We start from the raw sequence: 18,485 nt of genomic DNA, 5'->3' as shown, positions 1-18,485 counted from the left end.
GAATCTGGGACAGTGTGAGAAGAAGCTACGGGTGGAGCGGAGGGGTGGAGGGGCGGAGAAGGGGAGGGGGGCAGGCGAGTGTTCCTAATCAGCCTGTTCCGTGCTGAGCTCTCTGCTCGGGGATAACACTCCGTCTTAGCGTTGTGTTTACCGCTGCCAGTAATGGAATTCCAGCATGAAATCTTTTCACACACACCTTCCACAGGAGACGCAGCCCCACTCCATCAGCTCCCAGCCGAGGCAGCATTAACTGTGCTCTGCGCTTAGGCTCCACTAATGGGCATTACTGATTCAATAGAGGAAGTAGGGTGAGAGACAGTGACTCATCATCGGTACTGCTAGCTGATTCATTTGCAGGACATTTCTTGGTCAGTTGAGGAGCCTTCATGGAATCGGTGGTAATTAATGTAGTTTTTAATTGGCTAAATATAGCTGTAGACCTTTAGCCTTCACCTAATGTAACACAGCTTGAAGTTACATAGTCAAAGCCCCTGCGTTGCTGACTCTGCTCGTCATTAGTAGGTGTTTTTTGTCGGGTTGGACACGAAGAAAAGAAGAGGGTCTCTTCACATTATGGCAAAATGTTTTTGTGTGACTGTGATGCTGTATATTCCCCAGTACAGAGCTAAAATGCATAAGCCATAATATCAGCAGATCAGAGACATTTGAACTTTACAGATGGACACTACTGTTTGTTCTTAATCGTAACACCATTTAATAAACGCCAGAAACTCAAATAATAGAAATCCTGCAGTTTTGCTTTCTGTTAAGCCCTGAACACTTCAAGGCTTATCACGCACTAAGGTGTATTACTCAGCAACTACAGGGACTTCTGTACAAACTGATGGGGCTATTCTCTGCCCACTGGCGGGCCATAGGCTGTATAAAGGGTTAATTACTTATATATACATATATATATATATATATATATATATATTTTTTTTTTTTTTTTTTTTTTTTTTTTTATTTAGTTATTTTTATAAGCTCTCTTTACAAAATTACAAAAACTATTTGTGCTACAACAGTTTTTGGACAACTGTCCAAATTATCCCCAATTCTAAACACCAATTACCCAACCCATGCATATTCTCCCCCTATCACATGCAATGCTCCCGACACTGGGTGGGTGAAGACAGCAGTACAGACAGCCATTGCCTCTATTTCTAAACTGCCGCCTATGCAACGTCACCGGGCAATCAACGCACTGTGTACCCGACTCACCCGATGCACCAGCCAGCAGACGCCAGTCCAGGACCCTGGAGAAAGCAAGGCCAGTAGTGCTCTGTCGGGGCCCCAGCTTGAACCAGCGGTTCAGCTTAGTGCTAGCACCAAGACCAGGATTGGAACCAGCGACCTTCTGGTTATAGCGCCTTATTCTCCCGGACCACCCCGCAGATCTACAAATTGGCATCACTGTTGCTTTTGTTGGTGCCTTATTGAGTTTTATTGATGTGCATCACAGAAATGTCTTTCACCACAATGTTATTTTTTGCTGTATCGTCCACTCTACACTTGTGTGACCGCTGGTTCAAGTTAACCTACCCTACCCTTGGGGTGGGGTGAGTTTAATTGTAATGAGGCAGACTTTTCATTTTCATCAACCTTTAATGATGTCTGAATTATTCTGACCCTGAAGAAAGAGCAGAAGAACACCTCTCAAAAAAACGAATCATTTCCGCTCACTGACCTAAAATAACACGATCAATAATTAATCTAAGTCGTAGCCCCTCTCAACAGAAGCCCACTCCTAAAGCTGTGTCTTCCAGACACATTCCCTGTCATCAACTTGACATCCTACATCTCGGTGATGTTTCCTCAGGGGGCTCGGGGGGGAAGGGGCGCACCAAAAATGAACAAGCATGGAGGGAAGGAGGAGGGGATGGTTTGAAGTGAAGCCGTGGGACGGGGGTGGGGGCTAGCCTAGACCGCAGAGAGAACTCTCTAATGGGATGTTCGTGGAGCCGAGCTGATAGAAGAGGAGACGACAGGTGGGAGTCTACTTACCCGCAGCGTACCTTGGAGCCAGCGAGCTGAGAGCTAGCAGAAACAATAGAATCCTCATCTTCCTTCCTCAGCCACACCCAGCAAAACGGCGACCTGTCAGCTCCTGGGGAAGAGCAACACGAAAAAGGAGGGTAACTCACTCACTGCTAATTATTTCCCTCTTGGAAGTTGTTATGATGAGTCTAAAGGTAGTGGAGGATGAGTGTTCCACCATTAAGCTAATGTAGACCCTTGAAGCGATGGACAGGAATCTAATTCACACGGTTTTCCCATTATCAGCCATGATATTTTTAGTATCTGAAGCTAAGATTAGCATTGTGTGAACTGCATGGTCTGTTTGTCTGTATCTGCTCTCCTTTCATATATTGAGGGAGTTTGCATTGTAAAAAGTACTGGATGGTGCTCCTCCACCATCACTCCAGAGAACACAGTTCTTCCACTGCTCCACAGCTCAATGCTGGGGGGCTTTATACCCCTCTAGCCCACGCCTGACATTATTAGGCAGCATTGAGCTAATAGGGTCATGATGTTGATCTGCTCTAGAGAGTCCTATTCTATTGGCAGTACTTCCCTACAGGGACTAGACAAGCTGTGTGTGTGCATTTGCACATCTGTGTCAGAAATGAGTGCAACTTAAAGTAGCTGAATGCATTCATTAGAATAAAAGGGGTGTCCACAAACATTTGGACATATAGCACATACCTCATAGATGAGGATTCACTACATTTTTATGTACTTTATTATTAAACTTAGAAAACAAATGAGGTCAGCAATGCTTGGGTGCCCGTGGAGAACAGGGTGTGGGGGGTTGAGTGGATAGCAAACCAACAACCCTGTGGTCACTCTGTCATTACTGCGCCCAATGTGTTTTAGGGTAGGAGGGTAAGAGCTTTACACACTGATACATGCAAAGCCAGCCACTGCCTCTTTTCCAACTGCCACAGAAAGCGCCGGGTCCTCAGCTCTACCACACCAGCTAACAGACGCTTGTGCCAACCAACATCATTTAAGAGCAATGAGGGGAGAGAGCACGGCCAATCGTGCTCTTCCGCACTCTGGGTGTTCAAGGCAAAGCAGCATGCCTCGGGATTCAAACTCGTGACCTTCCGGGCCATAGAAGCTTGATATAAGCCTACGAAGCCTTTTTAGGAGAGAGTCAAGAAGGTCAAAACCTAAATTACTCAAGATTACAGTAACGCTCTCCCACGTGGAAGGTGCGACTGCAGGGTTGGAGAATGAGCTCCTTCCAGTAAGTTCTCTTTCCTTCTGGTCTACACTTCGCTAAAGGCAAGCCTCTGCAACATTCCTGTTCAGTGCCTCCTCTTCAATGCTCACTTTCTGACGTACCCATTAAAATGGCAGCACGGGGAAGACTCCTAACAGGCCTCTCCAGTAGTTTAAACCTGCATGCTTGAACGGGCTCGGCTCACGGGAAGGCCCGGCTTGCACTGACATCGCATTCCCACGTCAAGCCTAATCTACCCTGTCAGCTTCCCTGTTCCCACTCCCGGATCTGTCGCCTACTGATGTGCGCTTGACAGCAGCACCTATTAAGACGGAGCTTTCCACAGCTGAAGGAAAGCCTTTTCAAAATGCCTTAAGATGCAATTGCCCTGGCAATGGCCAGCGCTGCAGCGCTACAGTAGCCTCAGTCAGGTCCTCCTCGTCTCTGTACAGAGTCTGTGGAGTGCAGTGCTGAAAAACTTCCTCCTGGACCTGTAAATCGCCACTCGCAAGTCTTCCTTGGCCTGAAAAAAGTGCCCATTCGCAGCACGCTCTGCTCCTCTGTGGACCCGGGCACGTCAGCCGAGACAGCGTAAATACATAACTCGGGCAGCAGATGTGCTGTTTGCAACGCGCTCTTCACACAAGTGGTGCTCCAAGAGGCTTCCAGCAGTCGTTTGCCAAGGCTCAAGTGTGAAAGAGTGGGGATACTATCACACAGATTCCTAAATTATGCCCAGACGAGGCACTCCAGGGGCTGACGGCCGCCCAGCTGTGTCAAGTCCCTTTCTAGAAACTTGTTTTAAGCGTCTAGCTACAGACACTGGGATGTTTTTAGGAGCTCTCCACTTAGCAGAAACACAAGAGCTTTTCATAGAACAAATGCTGAGTTTGGCTAAAAGCAAGACTGGGGTCGATGCCGTGGCTGTGGGAGCTTGGCTGTGACTGCTATGTTGGGATAGGAAGCTATTTTGGAATATTTTACTGCAATTACAACAAAGATATAATTGCCTTAAAAAGAACAGGACATTTTGGGAAAGCACATAAACTGCTGCACTATGTAATGAATTATCGTGGCATTATCAGATGATTACAGGTTACACTCTAATGTACGACCAATCACATTAAACATCACTAATCATAAATTAATAACACACTCAGGTTGTTGTGCTACTGTTTCTCAATAGGATCTTCAAACTTCCAGCTGTAGCTATGAAAGAATACGAACTGTCAGCACTGCTGTATTAAAAATGTTCATTTAAAAACAAAAAGGAATAAGCTTAGTGATTGATTTGCAACCGGAATGATACTCAAGAAATCTGCAGGTTATAATGACAGTAAGTTGAGCAGATTATCTTTCCATGAAAAGCCGAAAACCCAAATATGCATACATTTGTAGTTATAAATCACATCTTTATGAAGCAAAAATGAATGTTTGCTGGGACAGATTGTGTGTGTATGGTTCTGTAAGAGCAGATCTGGGCCGAATGGCTTGTCTGAAAGTCTCCTCTTAACACACTCAGGTTCAGTTTATCTGAAGAATTCACCGTAAAAATGCAACATGAAGCACAGTGAGGAATCTGCCTTAACTAGTTCACAGCTACTAATTAGAGATGCACCAAAATTAATTTTGTCCAAAACAGAAACCAAACAGAATGAAACTATTGAACTACTGAAAATATTTTTTGAAGGTTTTTGATCACTTTTTTAAACACTTTTTTGGCTGCATTTACAGAGAGTGACTTGTTGGTTGCGATTTTATCAAAACAGCTTTCTTTGTTTTAAATGATTTGGTCTTTTCACTTATTAATCCATTTTGGCCAGTGATAAATATTCAGTGCATCCTCATTACTAATAACCCAGAGTAGCAATGTATACCACAGATGCAAATTTTAGCTCCTCTGTAAAGTCAGCACAAAAGATGATAATTCATAATTCCTCGAATTAGCATTAAAATAACTTGAATTAACTTGACCTGTAGATGGACATACTTCTACGCATTTTCAGTGACGTTTCAATATGAAAATTGTGGCCTTATGCTGACATATGATATTTTCATGTACATACTAGTTCTACTACTGTCAATACACACACACACACAAACACACACACATTATATATATATATATATATATATATATATATATATATATATATATAACATTACACAGAATTATATAACTTACTTACAGAGGCAGTAAAATTTATAAAATAGGCCAGCACTGCCCCCTAAACACACTGCAATACAAATAAATGTGGTATGTGGTATTGGTCCAATAATCTGTCTGATAGTCTTTTGATTTCTTATCAATTACTCTAATTTTAGGAATTAAATATATATACACATATGAATCACTAAAATCATAATTTCCTAATATAATTAATATTTTAAAGAATGCCTTTGTGGGCAGAGCATGGGTAGATCGATCGGTAAATAAACACCAACCACATTTCTTCTCTTCAGGACACACACAGTTATTTCCAACTCACGCTTCACCACTCTCCCCTCTCCGCCCCTCCCTGTCTCTACACAAAGTCACGCTCAAGAGATGGCCTGGGGTTGTGAGGCTTTCAGCGCTGCCCCGACATCTGCTGACAGCGTGCAGCGTCCCAAATGGGGCCTTCCCAGCAGGTGGCATGTTTGGGGCAGGACTCTAGGTGAGGAGGGGTGAGAGCAGTCCAGAAAACACATAAAAACATCTTCATCTAAGGAATTTTTGATCAAGCCCACATGTCTACTGGCACAATCGCCCCAATGACCCCCTCCAGCGCCCCCGTCTAAAGCAGAAGGGGGGGCTTTGAGGATGCCGAAAGACAAACACCCTAAATAAAGTAAGTCACAGTAAAGCCTCAGTCTGAAGAGCAGCAAACCCCTGGCAGATCTTCTGCTGAGGAGGAGAAACAAGGCTCTTCACAGCCTGAAATATCCTGAGCAAACATCAAACAGCTTCTCAGAAATCCATTCTCCATGTGATCTAAAAACTGTGGCCTGCCCGTCTGGGCTGCACTCGAGTCCCTGTATAAATATGCAGTCCCTGCTGCAGATAAAGCTCAATTTTAGAATAGAGAGTAAAAGGAGCAGCTGTGAGTGGAATTACAATGATGATCTATGCAGGCAAAGGACAACTCCACTGCTCTGCGAGGTAAACACCACAAATGTTTAGCATGCGTTTTTGAGAAGCCACATCCGACAAGAGCGTCACTGCGCACAATGTCAGAAACCGAGACGGCCTCATAATTCTTACACACTACACCTCACCTGCAGTTCCTCTGTGGGATCCTCTACTCGTAGCATGGATCTGCTGATGTTTATGAGCCGTTCTGTTCCGCATCACTTCCACAACGCTCTATAAAAATCCACCAGCAGCTCCAGGTTATGTAAACTCACATAATTACCTCTTCAGGAAACAGAGCAGGAGCTATGACTACATGGATATTGCTTTATAAGTATTCACACCATGCTTCGGCGTTTGTTGTGATGGGTGTTGTTCCGCCAGTTTGTCGCCTGGATACTAGTACAAAGATCTGAAATGCAAATTTGCCATTTTAGTGCATCAATCAAGAACATGCTCCAACACATCTGCAATGCTTATTCTCATTACCACTTATTTAGTTGGGCTGGATATGTGACACTGAAAGCATGGCTGAAACTGACAGAGCAGACACAGGACAGTGGCAGGAACAGGATCATCTTCCTAATCTTCAGACTTAACCTGAATACCAACTGATACCAACATCAAACGTCTGTTTGCAAACAAGAAGATGCTGCAAATGTTCTTCTGCAAAATAAATATCGGGCCTCGTTCACTTCATCATGAACCTGACTGAGACTTTCTGTTAGGACTTTTCTAATTTAACTAATTAAAGAAAAATCTTAGAAGGATTTTGGAGAATGAGGTCTGTTTTTAGTAACTACCTGAAAAGGCTTGTCCAATTTTTCAATGTTATTATGACTACGCAACCAAAACCAAAACTCTGCCCAGTACAACAAAAACTACTCCCAGGACAACCGAAACTAATCCCAGTACAACCCATTACAACAATTATAACCAAAACGCCTCCCAACACAAATGAAAATCCTCCCAGTACAACCAAAACTACTCCCAGTACAACCGAAGCTTGGCCGATTTTTCAATGTTATTATGACTAAGTAAATGGTCCTGACTACCTAGTGTGACAGTTGTGGCCAACACTGTCCAAGGTGCTGAACCCCTGGTGCGTGCAGTTTCCCTGTTGTGGACCGCCGACACGCCTTGTGCAGAAGAAGGTTGGGACGCCAAAGTCACACACTGCTGGCTTGTGATGATGAGCCCAGACTCTGCACCGGCGAGGAGCTGGATAAAAACAACAACATGTCTCAGACAAGTGAGCGAGTTTCTCCTGAACACTGAGCTAACACTCACTCTCTTTCTCCTATCTCCAGGTTCTTGCCAATCTACAGCCCAAATAATCTGTCAGGATATTTTAAAAAGATCCTTTAAAAATGAATGTCATCCAACCCTCCTCCCTGAGTCTCCTCGCAGCGGCTGTCGGTTAACCACCACAGTACTACATATTCCAGCCACAGTCTGTGTCTCAGGCTAATGGACTTGACGTTAGACTACTTGTCAGAGAATGTGACTATTACTCAAGAGGTCATGGGTTTTCAACTAATGCAATGTAATGTAATGTCATTCTCCCCAGCGTACGCTCCAGCCAGTGCCTCCATCAGGGGACAAGGGCATATCTAGCACCATTAGGCCAGCACTCACAGGCAGACCTGACACCGCTAACAGAAAACAAATAAATAGCTGTCGAGTCTGTGATGCATTATTTAACATTGACTTCTTCAATATTTCACGGTGCTGTCAAACAGCACGGCCAGAATAACCAGATTAAATCTTTAAATCTTCGGCAGCCCCTTATCTCTGCCAGAAGACTCACAACAAGAAGAATTTGTGCACAAAGGGTGGTTACAAAGCCACGACAACCTAACAGCTGTAATACGGTGATGCCTAACTAATGGGTGTTGTCAGAAAGAAGAAGGAAGTAAAGCTGTGTGTTTAAAAGTGCTGCGGATCACAGCACTTTTCAACAGATCAGGATAAGGGCTCAAATAGCACAGCGAGGAAAAACACAGAGAGAAATAGCCGGAGCTGAGCTGAGCGCATCCTTTTTGCCCTGACTTCTGCGGAAAACCGAAACCAATCAGCCACTGTGGTTCAAACGGCTTGGATTTCACACGCCCTCCAAATGAAAGCCCTTTCCTACAGTTTCGCTTTGCATAAGCGTCCAGTGGTCCACCAAAAGAAGCTGAGCAGGAGATAAAACCTCCGAATCCACTCGCTTGCTCATTATTATAGGTTTCTTATGATTAAACAAAAGCAATTAGAAGCTTACACTGCAGCAGCACAGTGGCAGCACTTCAGGCTATAATTCTTAATTATGAACTAATTGTTGTGGTGATGTAAAAGAATTTGAGTCTAATTGGTACAGAGACGGGGCAATCTGTGAGACTGTGAGAATCACTCTTACACAGAAAGATTTACCATTTTCATTCAGAGACATGATCTGTAAAACAAACAATCAAGGACTGCTTTTACACCTGGTCACTTCTTGCGTCTTGAGTATCAGGATTATATCTGGATATCTGGAGCCACATAAAAATGCAAGTGTACCCAGATACAAATCCCATCACTCAAACCACTTCAGGAGGAGATGCATTTGAGCCACGATACGGCAGCGTAAACCTCTCCAGAAGACACATTCCACAACCAACACCACCACTCCCAGTATAACCAACACTCTTCCCATTATAACCCATTACAACAATTACAACCAAATCTCCTCCCAATACAACTGAAAATCCTCCCAGTACAACCAAATTTCCTCCCAGTACAACTCATTACAACAATTACAACCAAAATGCCTCCGTATACGACTGAAAACTTCAGTACAACCTCCCAGTACAACCAAAACTACTCCCAGTACAACCGAAACTACTTCCAGTACAACCAAAACTCCCCCAGTACAACCAATTACAATTACAACCAAAATGCCTCCCAATACAACAGAAAATCCTGCCAGTACAACCAAAACTACTCCCAGTACAACCGAAAATACTTCCAGTACAACCGAAACTCCTCCTAGTACAACCCATTACAACAATTACAACCAAAATGCCTCCGTATACAACTGAAAACTTCAGTACAACCTCCCTGTGCAACCAAAACTACTCCCAGTACAAACAAAACTCCCCCCAGTACAACCAAAACTACTTCCAGTACAACCAATTACAATTACAAACAAAACTGTGACAAGCTGTGTGTGTGCATTTGCACATCTGTGTCAGAACGGTTGCAACTTAAAGTAACTGAATGCATTCATACAGTGTATTAATGGAAAAGATTTGGGTGACTGTTGACTGTTGGATAGCCGTGTTAGCCTTGCCAGTTCATTCTTGGCTGGGAAAGTGGAAAACTGCATATGCTTTTTAAATAACGCCTCAGACCTTCTCTTAAAGTGCAGGGAATAAGCCTTTCTGCCCCCTGCTGGCTGAAGATATTAGCCCATGAGTTCTCAGTTCACAGCATGAGTTAATACGCCTTCAAGACTGCATGCCTTCTGCATGCACGGATTTCATTAACACAGTGAGGCCGCGGCGGCGAGCTTAAGCCGGCAGTGTGCCACCTGCTCTGATCGCCACGACTTGCGCACGTAATGGTGCACCCTTCCCTCCCCCAGTGGCCATGCAGATGGTGCGCAAGATGGTGTTCGCCGGGCCACTGGAGTCGACCGCTATGCCTGAAAGTGGTGAGAGAGAACGTGTGAGAGCGAGAGACCTGCGAGAGTCAAACAGCTTCACAGGGGGCCTGCCAGCCAGTCTGTAACTGAAATATCAACATGACAGTCTGCAAGTGCTGTCGGCCTGCCAAGGCGAAGCTCGCCGCGGATGCTGCTCTCCCGACAGAGGGTGATGGTGCGTCGTGCCCTTTTGTGGAAAGGACAGGGTTGCATTTGGGTGACCTTTCACAGATTGGACACATAATGCAGTCGAATACGAATGTCGTCCTCCTTATTACGTCTTTGTCACAGTTTTGTTCTTTCGGCAGTGATCCTGGACTTCTGCTCTAATTTGTATTAGTATTTATATTAGCTGATTAGCTAATTACCAATAATAACCTCAGCTAGTTTGAATAGACAAAAAATTCAAAGAAACCTCTAAGCGTAGACACTACTAAACACAAGTCAGTACGGAGACCATAATACTTGTTCCTGATCAGGGGCATGGTGGGTCAAGGCAGTAATACAGGGCGCCAGTCCAAGCAATTTAATTTTCTTTTGGACTTGATCTAATTTCATCCTAAATATAGTCATTTAGACACCCACTAAGACCAACACAGGGAGGGTGAAGACCAGCATGCTATGCCAGTTCTGTTATGTCAGCTGGCCAGCACTGCGCTGAGTGATGCGATCCAGTAGAGTGCTGGAGAAGAGGGAGGACCATCCTAATGCATGAATGGCTCTGGCATCACCAGTCCTATCCAGCCTGCAATTAACCAATGACAAGCCAGCGCTTCGCATTCTGTTTGTGTGTAATACAATAAACATGTGCTGTTTGATTCATCAGACCATCAACAACTGCATCAGACACGTCATGTTTCATGCGTCTAGACGTCTTCAGATCAGAAGGGAAAAAGACGGGAAGAGGAATCTCTTTGAATCTCTATGGATTGAGCAGGGAATATGGAAATCAAGGTCATCCAGCTACCCTTCTTGCTTTAACCCCTAAAACTGCAGGCTTAATATTCAGTTATTAATCATATTCAGTAACTATGCTCCTCAGGTATGGTCTTCAGTGGTCCTTGCTCCACAGCGATGCACTGATCTTCTCTCTGGACGCTGTACTGAGCATCTCTCTGTACTTCATTTGCATTTTTCTTCAGCAATCCTCTGCATTTCACACCAGTGTTTATGAGGGCTGTTAGTCATGTGTGACCATGACACTGTATATGATCCAACAGCAACATCATCACGGACGTTAATTAAGTAAATGAAGAAAAGAACTTCAAACATCCGACAGCTGAACAAAGCACAGTTGAGGCCTTGATATACTTCATGCGTAGAGGAAGTTCGAACATCCGCAAATTTCTAATGCAGGCCTCGTTCGCCATGTCATACGTGAAAAGTGGAAGCGCTTAGGAGCAACTCAGCGAGTGTCAGACCACGTAAAGTTACAGAGCGGGGTCAGGGCCGAGTGCTGAGCTCAGAGCAGAGTGCAGAAAAGCCTCCAACTGACTCAGCTGCTGCTGCTAGAGCTTAGAGCAAAGAGGGACCAGCTCCAGATTAATAATGCCTATGGGTTTAGAATGGGATGGCAGAAAAGCTCCTGTAGGTGGAATGTGTAGGTGTCCCAATACTTTTGGCCCTGAAAGTCATATCTGGATTTTTAAGGAATTGTTCAGAAAATAGTGGAACAACAGCACAGAGCATGAAGAAAAGCAGCGAATGTATTTCTTTAATGTTAACTTGTTAAGTTGCAGAACAGGCGAGGCTGGGTGACCGCTGAAGCCCCATATTATTTGGTGGCAAGCCCTCTGCCTGTCCGTACACCGATTACGAGCGATTACCACACACTGACGGCTCAATCAACTACACACCAAGTCTGTAAGTACACCAACACGTCCTTTTATGGCTTGTACTACCTGCATGTTCACAATATCAGATGGTCAGTATTAGCTATCAATGTGCCCCCAGCTGGCAATCCCCTCTTCGCCAAATCTCTGGGGGAACAAGCTTGCAGAATTAGCAGAACGCAACTGGCCAAAAACAGTGCTGGATGAGCCCTACAGCAGACCTTCATACCAGAAAGCCTGTTCTATATCTCCTCCATCAGTCAGGCTATTGAGATTTTTCCATCACTCTGAGTGACAGGACAGAGGAGCTCTCTCCTCCTCATTACACATCCACTGCGACAAGACCCATCGAGCGCCAAATGACGCTGGAGCTGTGGACGACTGTGCCCTGGGAGGCAGCGGTCAGCATGCTCAGTGACTTCACTGAGAATGGGACATGTTTTCAGTGACAAACGGATCTTCTGTGACGGCCCAGAAGACAATAGGGCTCTATGTCCATTCGGGTTCTTCTGCCAGGAATCAACAGAGCCTCATCTGTACTGAAGAACTTCACAGTCAAGATGAAGGAACCTCTGGCTTCTCCAGTTCTCCTCAACAACCACTTCTTCACTGACACACAAGAAACACTATTCTAGCTAGATCTTGACACAGCAAATGCAGCGATCATTGACCTTTTTGCCCTGGACATAGACATATTTGACCTCGAGGCTTCTGACCACTACAAGTGACCTTCTTTTTTGTACGATCAGGCATGTTTATTAGTGCTCCTGCTGAGAGAAGGGTGAGAGAATGTGCAGTGCATACAATAGCCGAAGGCGCTGGTGACCTGGATGTATTTTGGTCAGGGTTAAGTAAGTCCGGGCTCACTGGACGAACAAGCTGTAAAAATCTGTGCGACGTCTTCGGGCTGAATAATTCAGTGCGGTAAATGCATGATACTTACTGTCTTGGGTTTATGGGCTTAGGGATCTGGACAGGGTCGTTTTTCAGAGGCTAGACGGAATGTGCTCTCAGCAAACCCTAATCTAATTCTATCCCACATCATCGCTGCGTTCTCAGCTCTTTAAAGGAGCAGCTCATTCTCACATCATCCATTATACAAACTAAGAAGATTAGACTCCTTGCGTCGCTTCATAGAGAGCACATAAACATGATGGAATAGGTCTACAAATCTAGAAATCAGGGGATTAAATGCACAATTAAACATTTTGTAGGACAGCTCAGGAAAGAAATCTAAGCTCCAGCATGACCTTTGCTCTCTCACCCTTACAAACCCCTGAGGACACACTTGCTCATAATATTGGTCCTCTCTCTCACACACATCTGTCACGTTTAGTCAAAGCAGAGTCAGAGGAAACGCAGTGGGGAGTAATCAATAAAGCTCACTGAAATTAATATTTTGTGACCGACACTAAGTAATTAAACATGCCATAATCAATAATATTGACCAATAATATATAATAATGAATTACTATGACTGATAGTTATCTGAATGAATTATCAGATATGATTGTCTGTGCTCAAAAAAACAGCAAAATCACAGAAAGTCCTACATAGTGTGAATTTTACAGTAGAGGCGGAGCTTCATATTATTTGCTATCGTTATCTGAAGTCTGATTTGTTAGTTTGATCAGTTTATTTCTTAAGAAGCTTTTTGGTGCTGTAACATATTATCATCATAATAAATGTTAGGCCTGTGGTTTCACAGTGCTTGATCATAATTTACAAAGAATTATATGTATAAGTGAATGTATTACAATGGATTGTAAATGATTCCTTTATAGAATTTTATAATATATATATATATATACATATATATATATATATATATATATATTATCAACATTGATAAATCTAAATGAAGTGGTTTTGTCTGGTATTTGATGTTTTACACTACCTTTATCACGGAAATGTTTACAGGCTTGTATTCATTAAAACACAAAACACATTTTACTTGTTTTAACAAAACCATAAAATGTGTCTTTTATATTTGCAAATTAGTCTACAAAGCATGGGTGCTTAGAACTGGGCGATATGGTAAAAATATTATATCCTGATATTCAAAGGCATTTTCACAACATACAATATTTTAAAACACACAAAATGTACCAGTAGCTGCATGTTCTTAAAAAAAACTAATTATACTGCATTGCACTTCTTTGGCATTAGGCAGCACGGTGCCAATAGGTCCATGTTTATCTGCTCCAGAGAGTCCTATTCTATTGGCAGACTGGCAGATTGGCAAAATGTGTGTTTGTCTTAAAATAGCTGAATGCATTCATTGCAAGGGATGTCCACAAACATTTGGATATAATGTGTAATTACAATTTCCTGTGATCAACAAGATGTCCATTCATTAACTCCCTGAGTAGCAAAGTAAGTTTGGAATGCACCAGCCAGTGGTATCAGCCAACCGATATATATCGGTCAGACCAGGGGTGGGCAACCAAGTCCATTTCCCTGCTCTAACAGACCTACTAAACCTGGCAATTAACAGGCGAGTTGAATCAGGCAAGTTGAATCAGGTGAGTTGAATCAGGTGAGTTGAATCAGGTGAGTTGAATCAGATGTGTTTGAGCAGGAAAAGCACAAAACTGTGCTGGGACAGAAATGATCTCAAATAGGTCTACTAAGTGTGGTGATGCTCTCAGCTCTGTCATACAATGAAGTTAATGGAATCCTAATAGACAGTTGTATTATGGGAGGTTGGAACACACACTTTTTCCTTTTTACACATCAGACAGAACTGACAAGGCCACCTTCCTTCCTGTTGTAAAAATACGTTTATCGATCCAGAAAATTCGTCACGTCTTTAGCCTGACCTTACAGTGACGAGATGTGCAGAACAACTGAGCCTTGACGCTCTGACCGTAAGGGGGGCTGGTGCCAGGCTGATGGAGATGTAAGTCAGGAGAAGTCCTCTGACCTCACTGTAGCGAGCAGCTCAGTAGATATCAGGAATAGAGATATAGAGATAGTGAGTAAACTAATAAAGCTAAACCCACAGAATGATGCCCTTGAGATCTCCTCCATCAGCTGCTCTCCAAAAAGTTCTCTGAGCTCTGCTGGCGCTTCATTCTCAAATTCAATCTCTTTTGGAGAACAGGAGAATCTGCTGAATGTTTCATGAGCCAGGGCAGATATAGCACATGCCCTCATTCCCATGGAGTACGAAGCTATATTTACATGGATTACTTTATAAATACTTCCAGGTCGTAGGCGAGTCCCCGGATGAACCGAAGCTCAACTGAATCATAATCAGCATGGCATCGTCAGTCAGAGATAGTTGGCTTATAAATAGTGGAGCACTGATCCTCGAGTAGCTCGTTAATGGGATTTTGGAGAGGTGCCGTTCATCCCTGTGCATTCTTTCATTCTATTGTTCTCAATCTCACACTCCCTCCCCTTCTTCATTTTCAGTTCTGGCTGAACACCTGAGCTCACAGCCCGTAGCCCAACGCTGGTCGCAACCGCTGCCCAGAAGCAGCCCAGTATTAGCAGTCCGCTGCGCGCGTATCGGACGCCGCTTCACTGAGTTTTAATTTAGCTGACTGTTGCCATCGCTGCAGCTTCCGTCACCCAAGGCCTTTCCTGCCCCAGCTCCAGCTTCTGTCCCATCTCAATACCTTCTCCTGGGACATACTGTATGACACTTGTCTCACATGTCTCTCAGCTAGTTAACGTGCTGCTCAACGCAACACCTTCTCTCTCTTCAGGGAGATGGCTTGTAAACATGGGCTGAAGTTTATAAGCCCAGCTGGATAAGATCTACTACAGCTGCAGAAGAACCACTTCTGCTTCCTAGGAGAATCTTTAATGGGGCAGTTCTTTTAGGAACTGTTGGACTTTGTAGAGTCCACTTTCATATCTTCTCATCTTCTGGAGGTGGTACTATCATGTTCTATTACAGCTACGCTTCATCCAGATCTCCTAGCTGTTTTATATATATATATATATATATATATGATAAATATCTTTACATATTGTGATATAGTATTTTTACCATATCGCCCCGGCCTTATAGAAATATATATAGGGACCGGGCGATATGGTAAAAATACTATATCACAATATGTAAATATATTTATCACGATACATGTGATCAAAGACTAAATACATAAGTACTGACAGATTCTGTACTGAGCAGATTTCTATTCAACATCTGCTGAACTACATCTAATTAACCCAGTCTAATTACACTGTATCAGTGTTATATAAGGAATGTTCATAAGTACTCTAGTGTTTGGTTAACAGTATTCTAATAATGTTTTTGTCTGGTTTGATGCTTTACACTACCTTCATCACATAAATGGAGAAATATATACAGGCTTGTATTCATTAAAACACCATAAAATGTGTCTTTTATATTTGCAAATTAGTCTACAAAGCATGGGTGCCTAGAACTGGGCGATATGGTAAAAATATTATATCCTGATATTCAAAGACATTTTCACAATATACAATGTTTTGAAACAGGACATTAGTGTTTATTAAGCACTAACAGTCTCCTCCATATGCTTAGAAAAGCATAATGTGTAGCACGATAACAAAATTCATGACGATACGATAAAAAATTTTCATATTGCCCAGCTCTAATATATATATATTAGATATATATAGTGTGTGTGTGTGTGTGTGTGTGTGTGAGAAAGCCGTTCCCCATTTTCTGATTCATATTTGATATTTTGTGTTTTCATCTTTGCTCTGGTCCTTTGTTCATCTTACATCTCATGGCTATCCCTGCACTCCCTGATTCTGCCCATTAGTTTATGGAAACTCTTGAAGGCTTAAATCGCCAAAACTCGTATCTGCTCCCTGCCTCCCTCCTTGCCTGCCTGACTGAGAGGAAAGAGAAAAATGTGAAAACACAAAAACAAAGAAAACTTCATAATCATTCAAAGAAATCATCTCTCAATGACACAAAACCCAGAACGCTACTGGACACCAGAATGCGACACAGTACTGGTGAACTGGGGCTAAAATTACAGCCCGTTAGAATGACTAATTGCTAATGATTGGTGGTAAATTACCGTCCGTCACAAGTTCTGAACAAAAGCTCCACTGTGTAAAGCTGAACACACGACTGTACTGAACGGGAATGAGCCGCATTCTTCCGGACTAATTCTTCAAGTGTTATCGGTCAATCTTTCAGAAGATCAGAGAGTCGCTCCTTCAGTCTGTTAGATCAGGAAGCTGAAGGCGATGGCCCGTTCTCTCCTAGGTCCGGAGTCCGAGAGTCCTAAGCATGCGGCCTCAGAGAGAGAGAGTGCACTGAAGGCAGAGATGAACTACATCTGATACGGGCTCGGCTCACGGGACGGTCCTCTGATGAGATGCGCTGCATCTTTGAAGCTGAAACATTTACCAAACCCCAAACAGGGACATTATAGAAGACTAATATTTGACATTTTTAAAAAGTTAATGGGGCTCATTAAAAGCTCTGAATGGCTTCCAGTGTTTATCATTAGATCAGATCCTGTCATGGTGCCACTTTTCAGCTTTTCAGACATTGAAGGCAGTAGTGTGGCACAGCAAGTGCACCTACGTGTGTGTGTGTAGGTGTGTGCTGGCTGTGCCTGGACCATGCCCATCTGGTAAAGCGCGCGCGCGCACACACACACACACACACACACACACACTTATATTGTAAACTGGGTGAGTTCTGTTTATAGCAGGACATCTCCTCCCCAGAAACCATTCAGGAGCAAACTAGCCACCTCCTCACCCCACAGACGGAGCAGGAGGTGCCCGAGCAGGGAGGAGGGCACTAGCCAGGCAGCTCCGGAGGAAGCACGGCTACACGAGCCTCTCCTCGAGCCTCTCCTCCTCCGCCGTCCCGCAGCCGGCGCTCGTGTCCGCCAGGCTAACGTTAGCTTGTCCAGTCAGAGGCCAGGCTATCTCCCTGCACGCAGAGCGCTCGCTGGGCTGAGGATGCTAACGCGCAGAGGGCTTTAGTGGAGACCAGACCCCGTCCTCCAGCTCACACTGTAAACACGCACATATCCACAGCGTGTCGCGCTGCTCTGCCCCCGGGAGAGCCGCACAGAGGCGGGCAGAGGCGGGCAGAGCCGGGCAGAGCCGGACGCCAGCAGCGGTAAACAGGGTCCGGGGCTAGCGCTTACCTTCGCGGTGAGGATGAGGCTCCGTCAGACGCCCTGGACCCGAACCGCCGACCGAGTGTTTCCAGTCAGAAGCGCTGGAGCGAGATTCCCTGCCTCCTCTTCCTGCCTCCTCTTCCTGCCTCCTCTGCTCCTGCCTCAGCTTTGTTACTCAGGCAGCCTGTCGCAGTAGGATGGGTCTCTCTCTCTCTCTCTCTCTCTCTCTCTCCTTCCTCCACTGTCAATCCCCCCGTGTCCCAGCCCACCAATCCCCTCTCTCCTCTCACAGCCTCAGCCTCTCTCTCTCTCTCTCTCTCTCTCTCTCTGTCTCTCTCTCCTCTCACAGCCTCAGCCTCTCTCTCTCTCTCTCTCTCTCTCTCTCTCTCTCTCTCTCCTCTCACAGCCTCAGCCTCTCTCTCTCTCTCTCAGCCTCAGCCTCTCTCTCTCTCTCTCTCTCTCTCTCTCTCTCTCTCTCTCTCTCCTCTCACAGCCTCAGTCTCTCTCTCTTTATCAAAACAAACAAATCTTAATAAAAAATACATTA

At 44.3% G+C, this 18,485-nt stretch overlaps 1 protein-coding gene across 1 annotated transcript in view; it reads right to left on the bottom strand.

The window, feature by feature from the left end:
* cntn2 (contactin 2) overlaps nt 1–18,156 on the bottom strand; it is a 50,213-nt gene extending 32,057 nt beyond the window's left edge. Inside the window, exons 1-2 of the mRNA XM_072665775.1 lie at nt 17,966–18,156; nt 2,005–2,107 (exon numbers count right to left, since the gene is read on the bottom strand). Of these exons, the coding sequence (XP_072521876.1) occupies nt 2,005–2,062 (58 nt within the window). The 5' untranslated portion in view covers nt 2,063–2,107; nt 17,966–18,156. The remainder of the gene's footprint in view (nt 1–2,004; nt 2,108–17,965) is intronic.
* Between the last annotated feature and the right edge of the window lie 329 nt (nt 18,157–18,485).

The sequence above is a fragment of the Salminus brasiliensis genome, chromosome 21 (genome assembly GCF_030463535.1).
Source record: "Salminus brasiliensis chromosome 21, fSalBra1.hap2, whole genome shotgun sequence".
Classification (NCBI taxonomy): Eukaryota; Metazoa; Chordata; class Actinopteri; order Characiformes; family Bryconidae; genus Salminus; species Salminus brasiliensis.
This window is presented reverse-complemented; position numbering and strand designations above follow the sequence as displayed.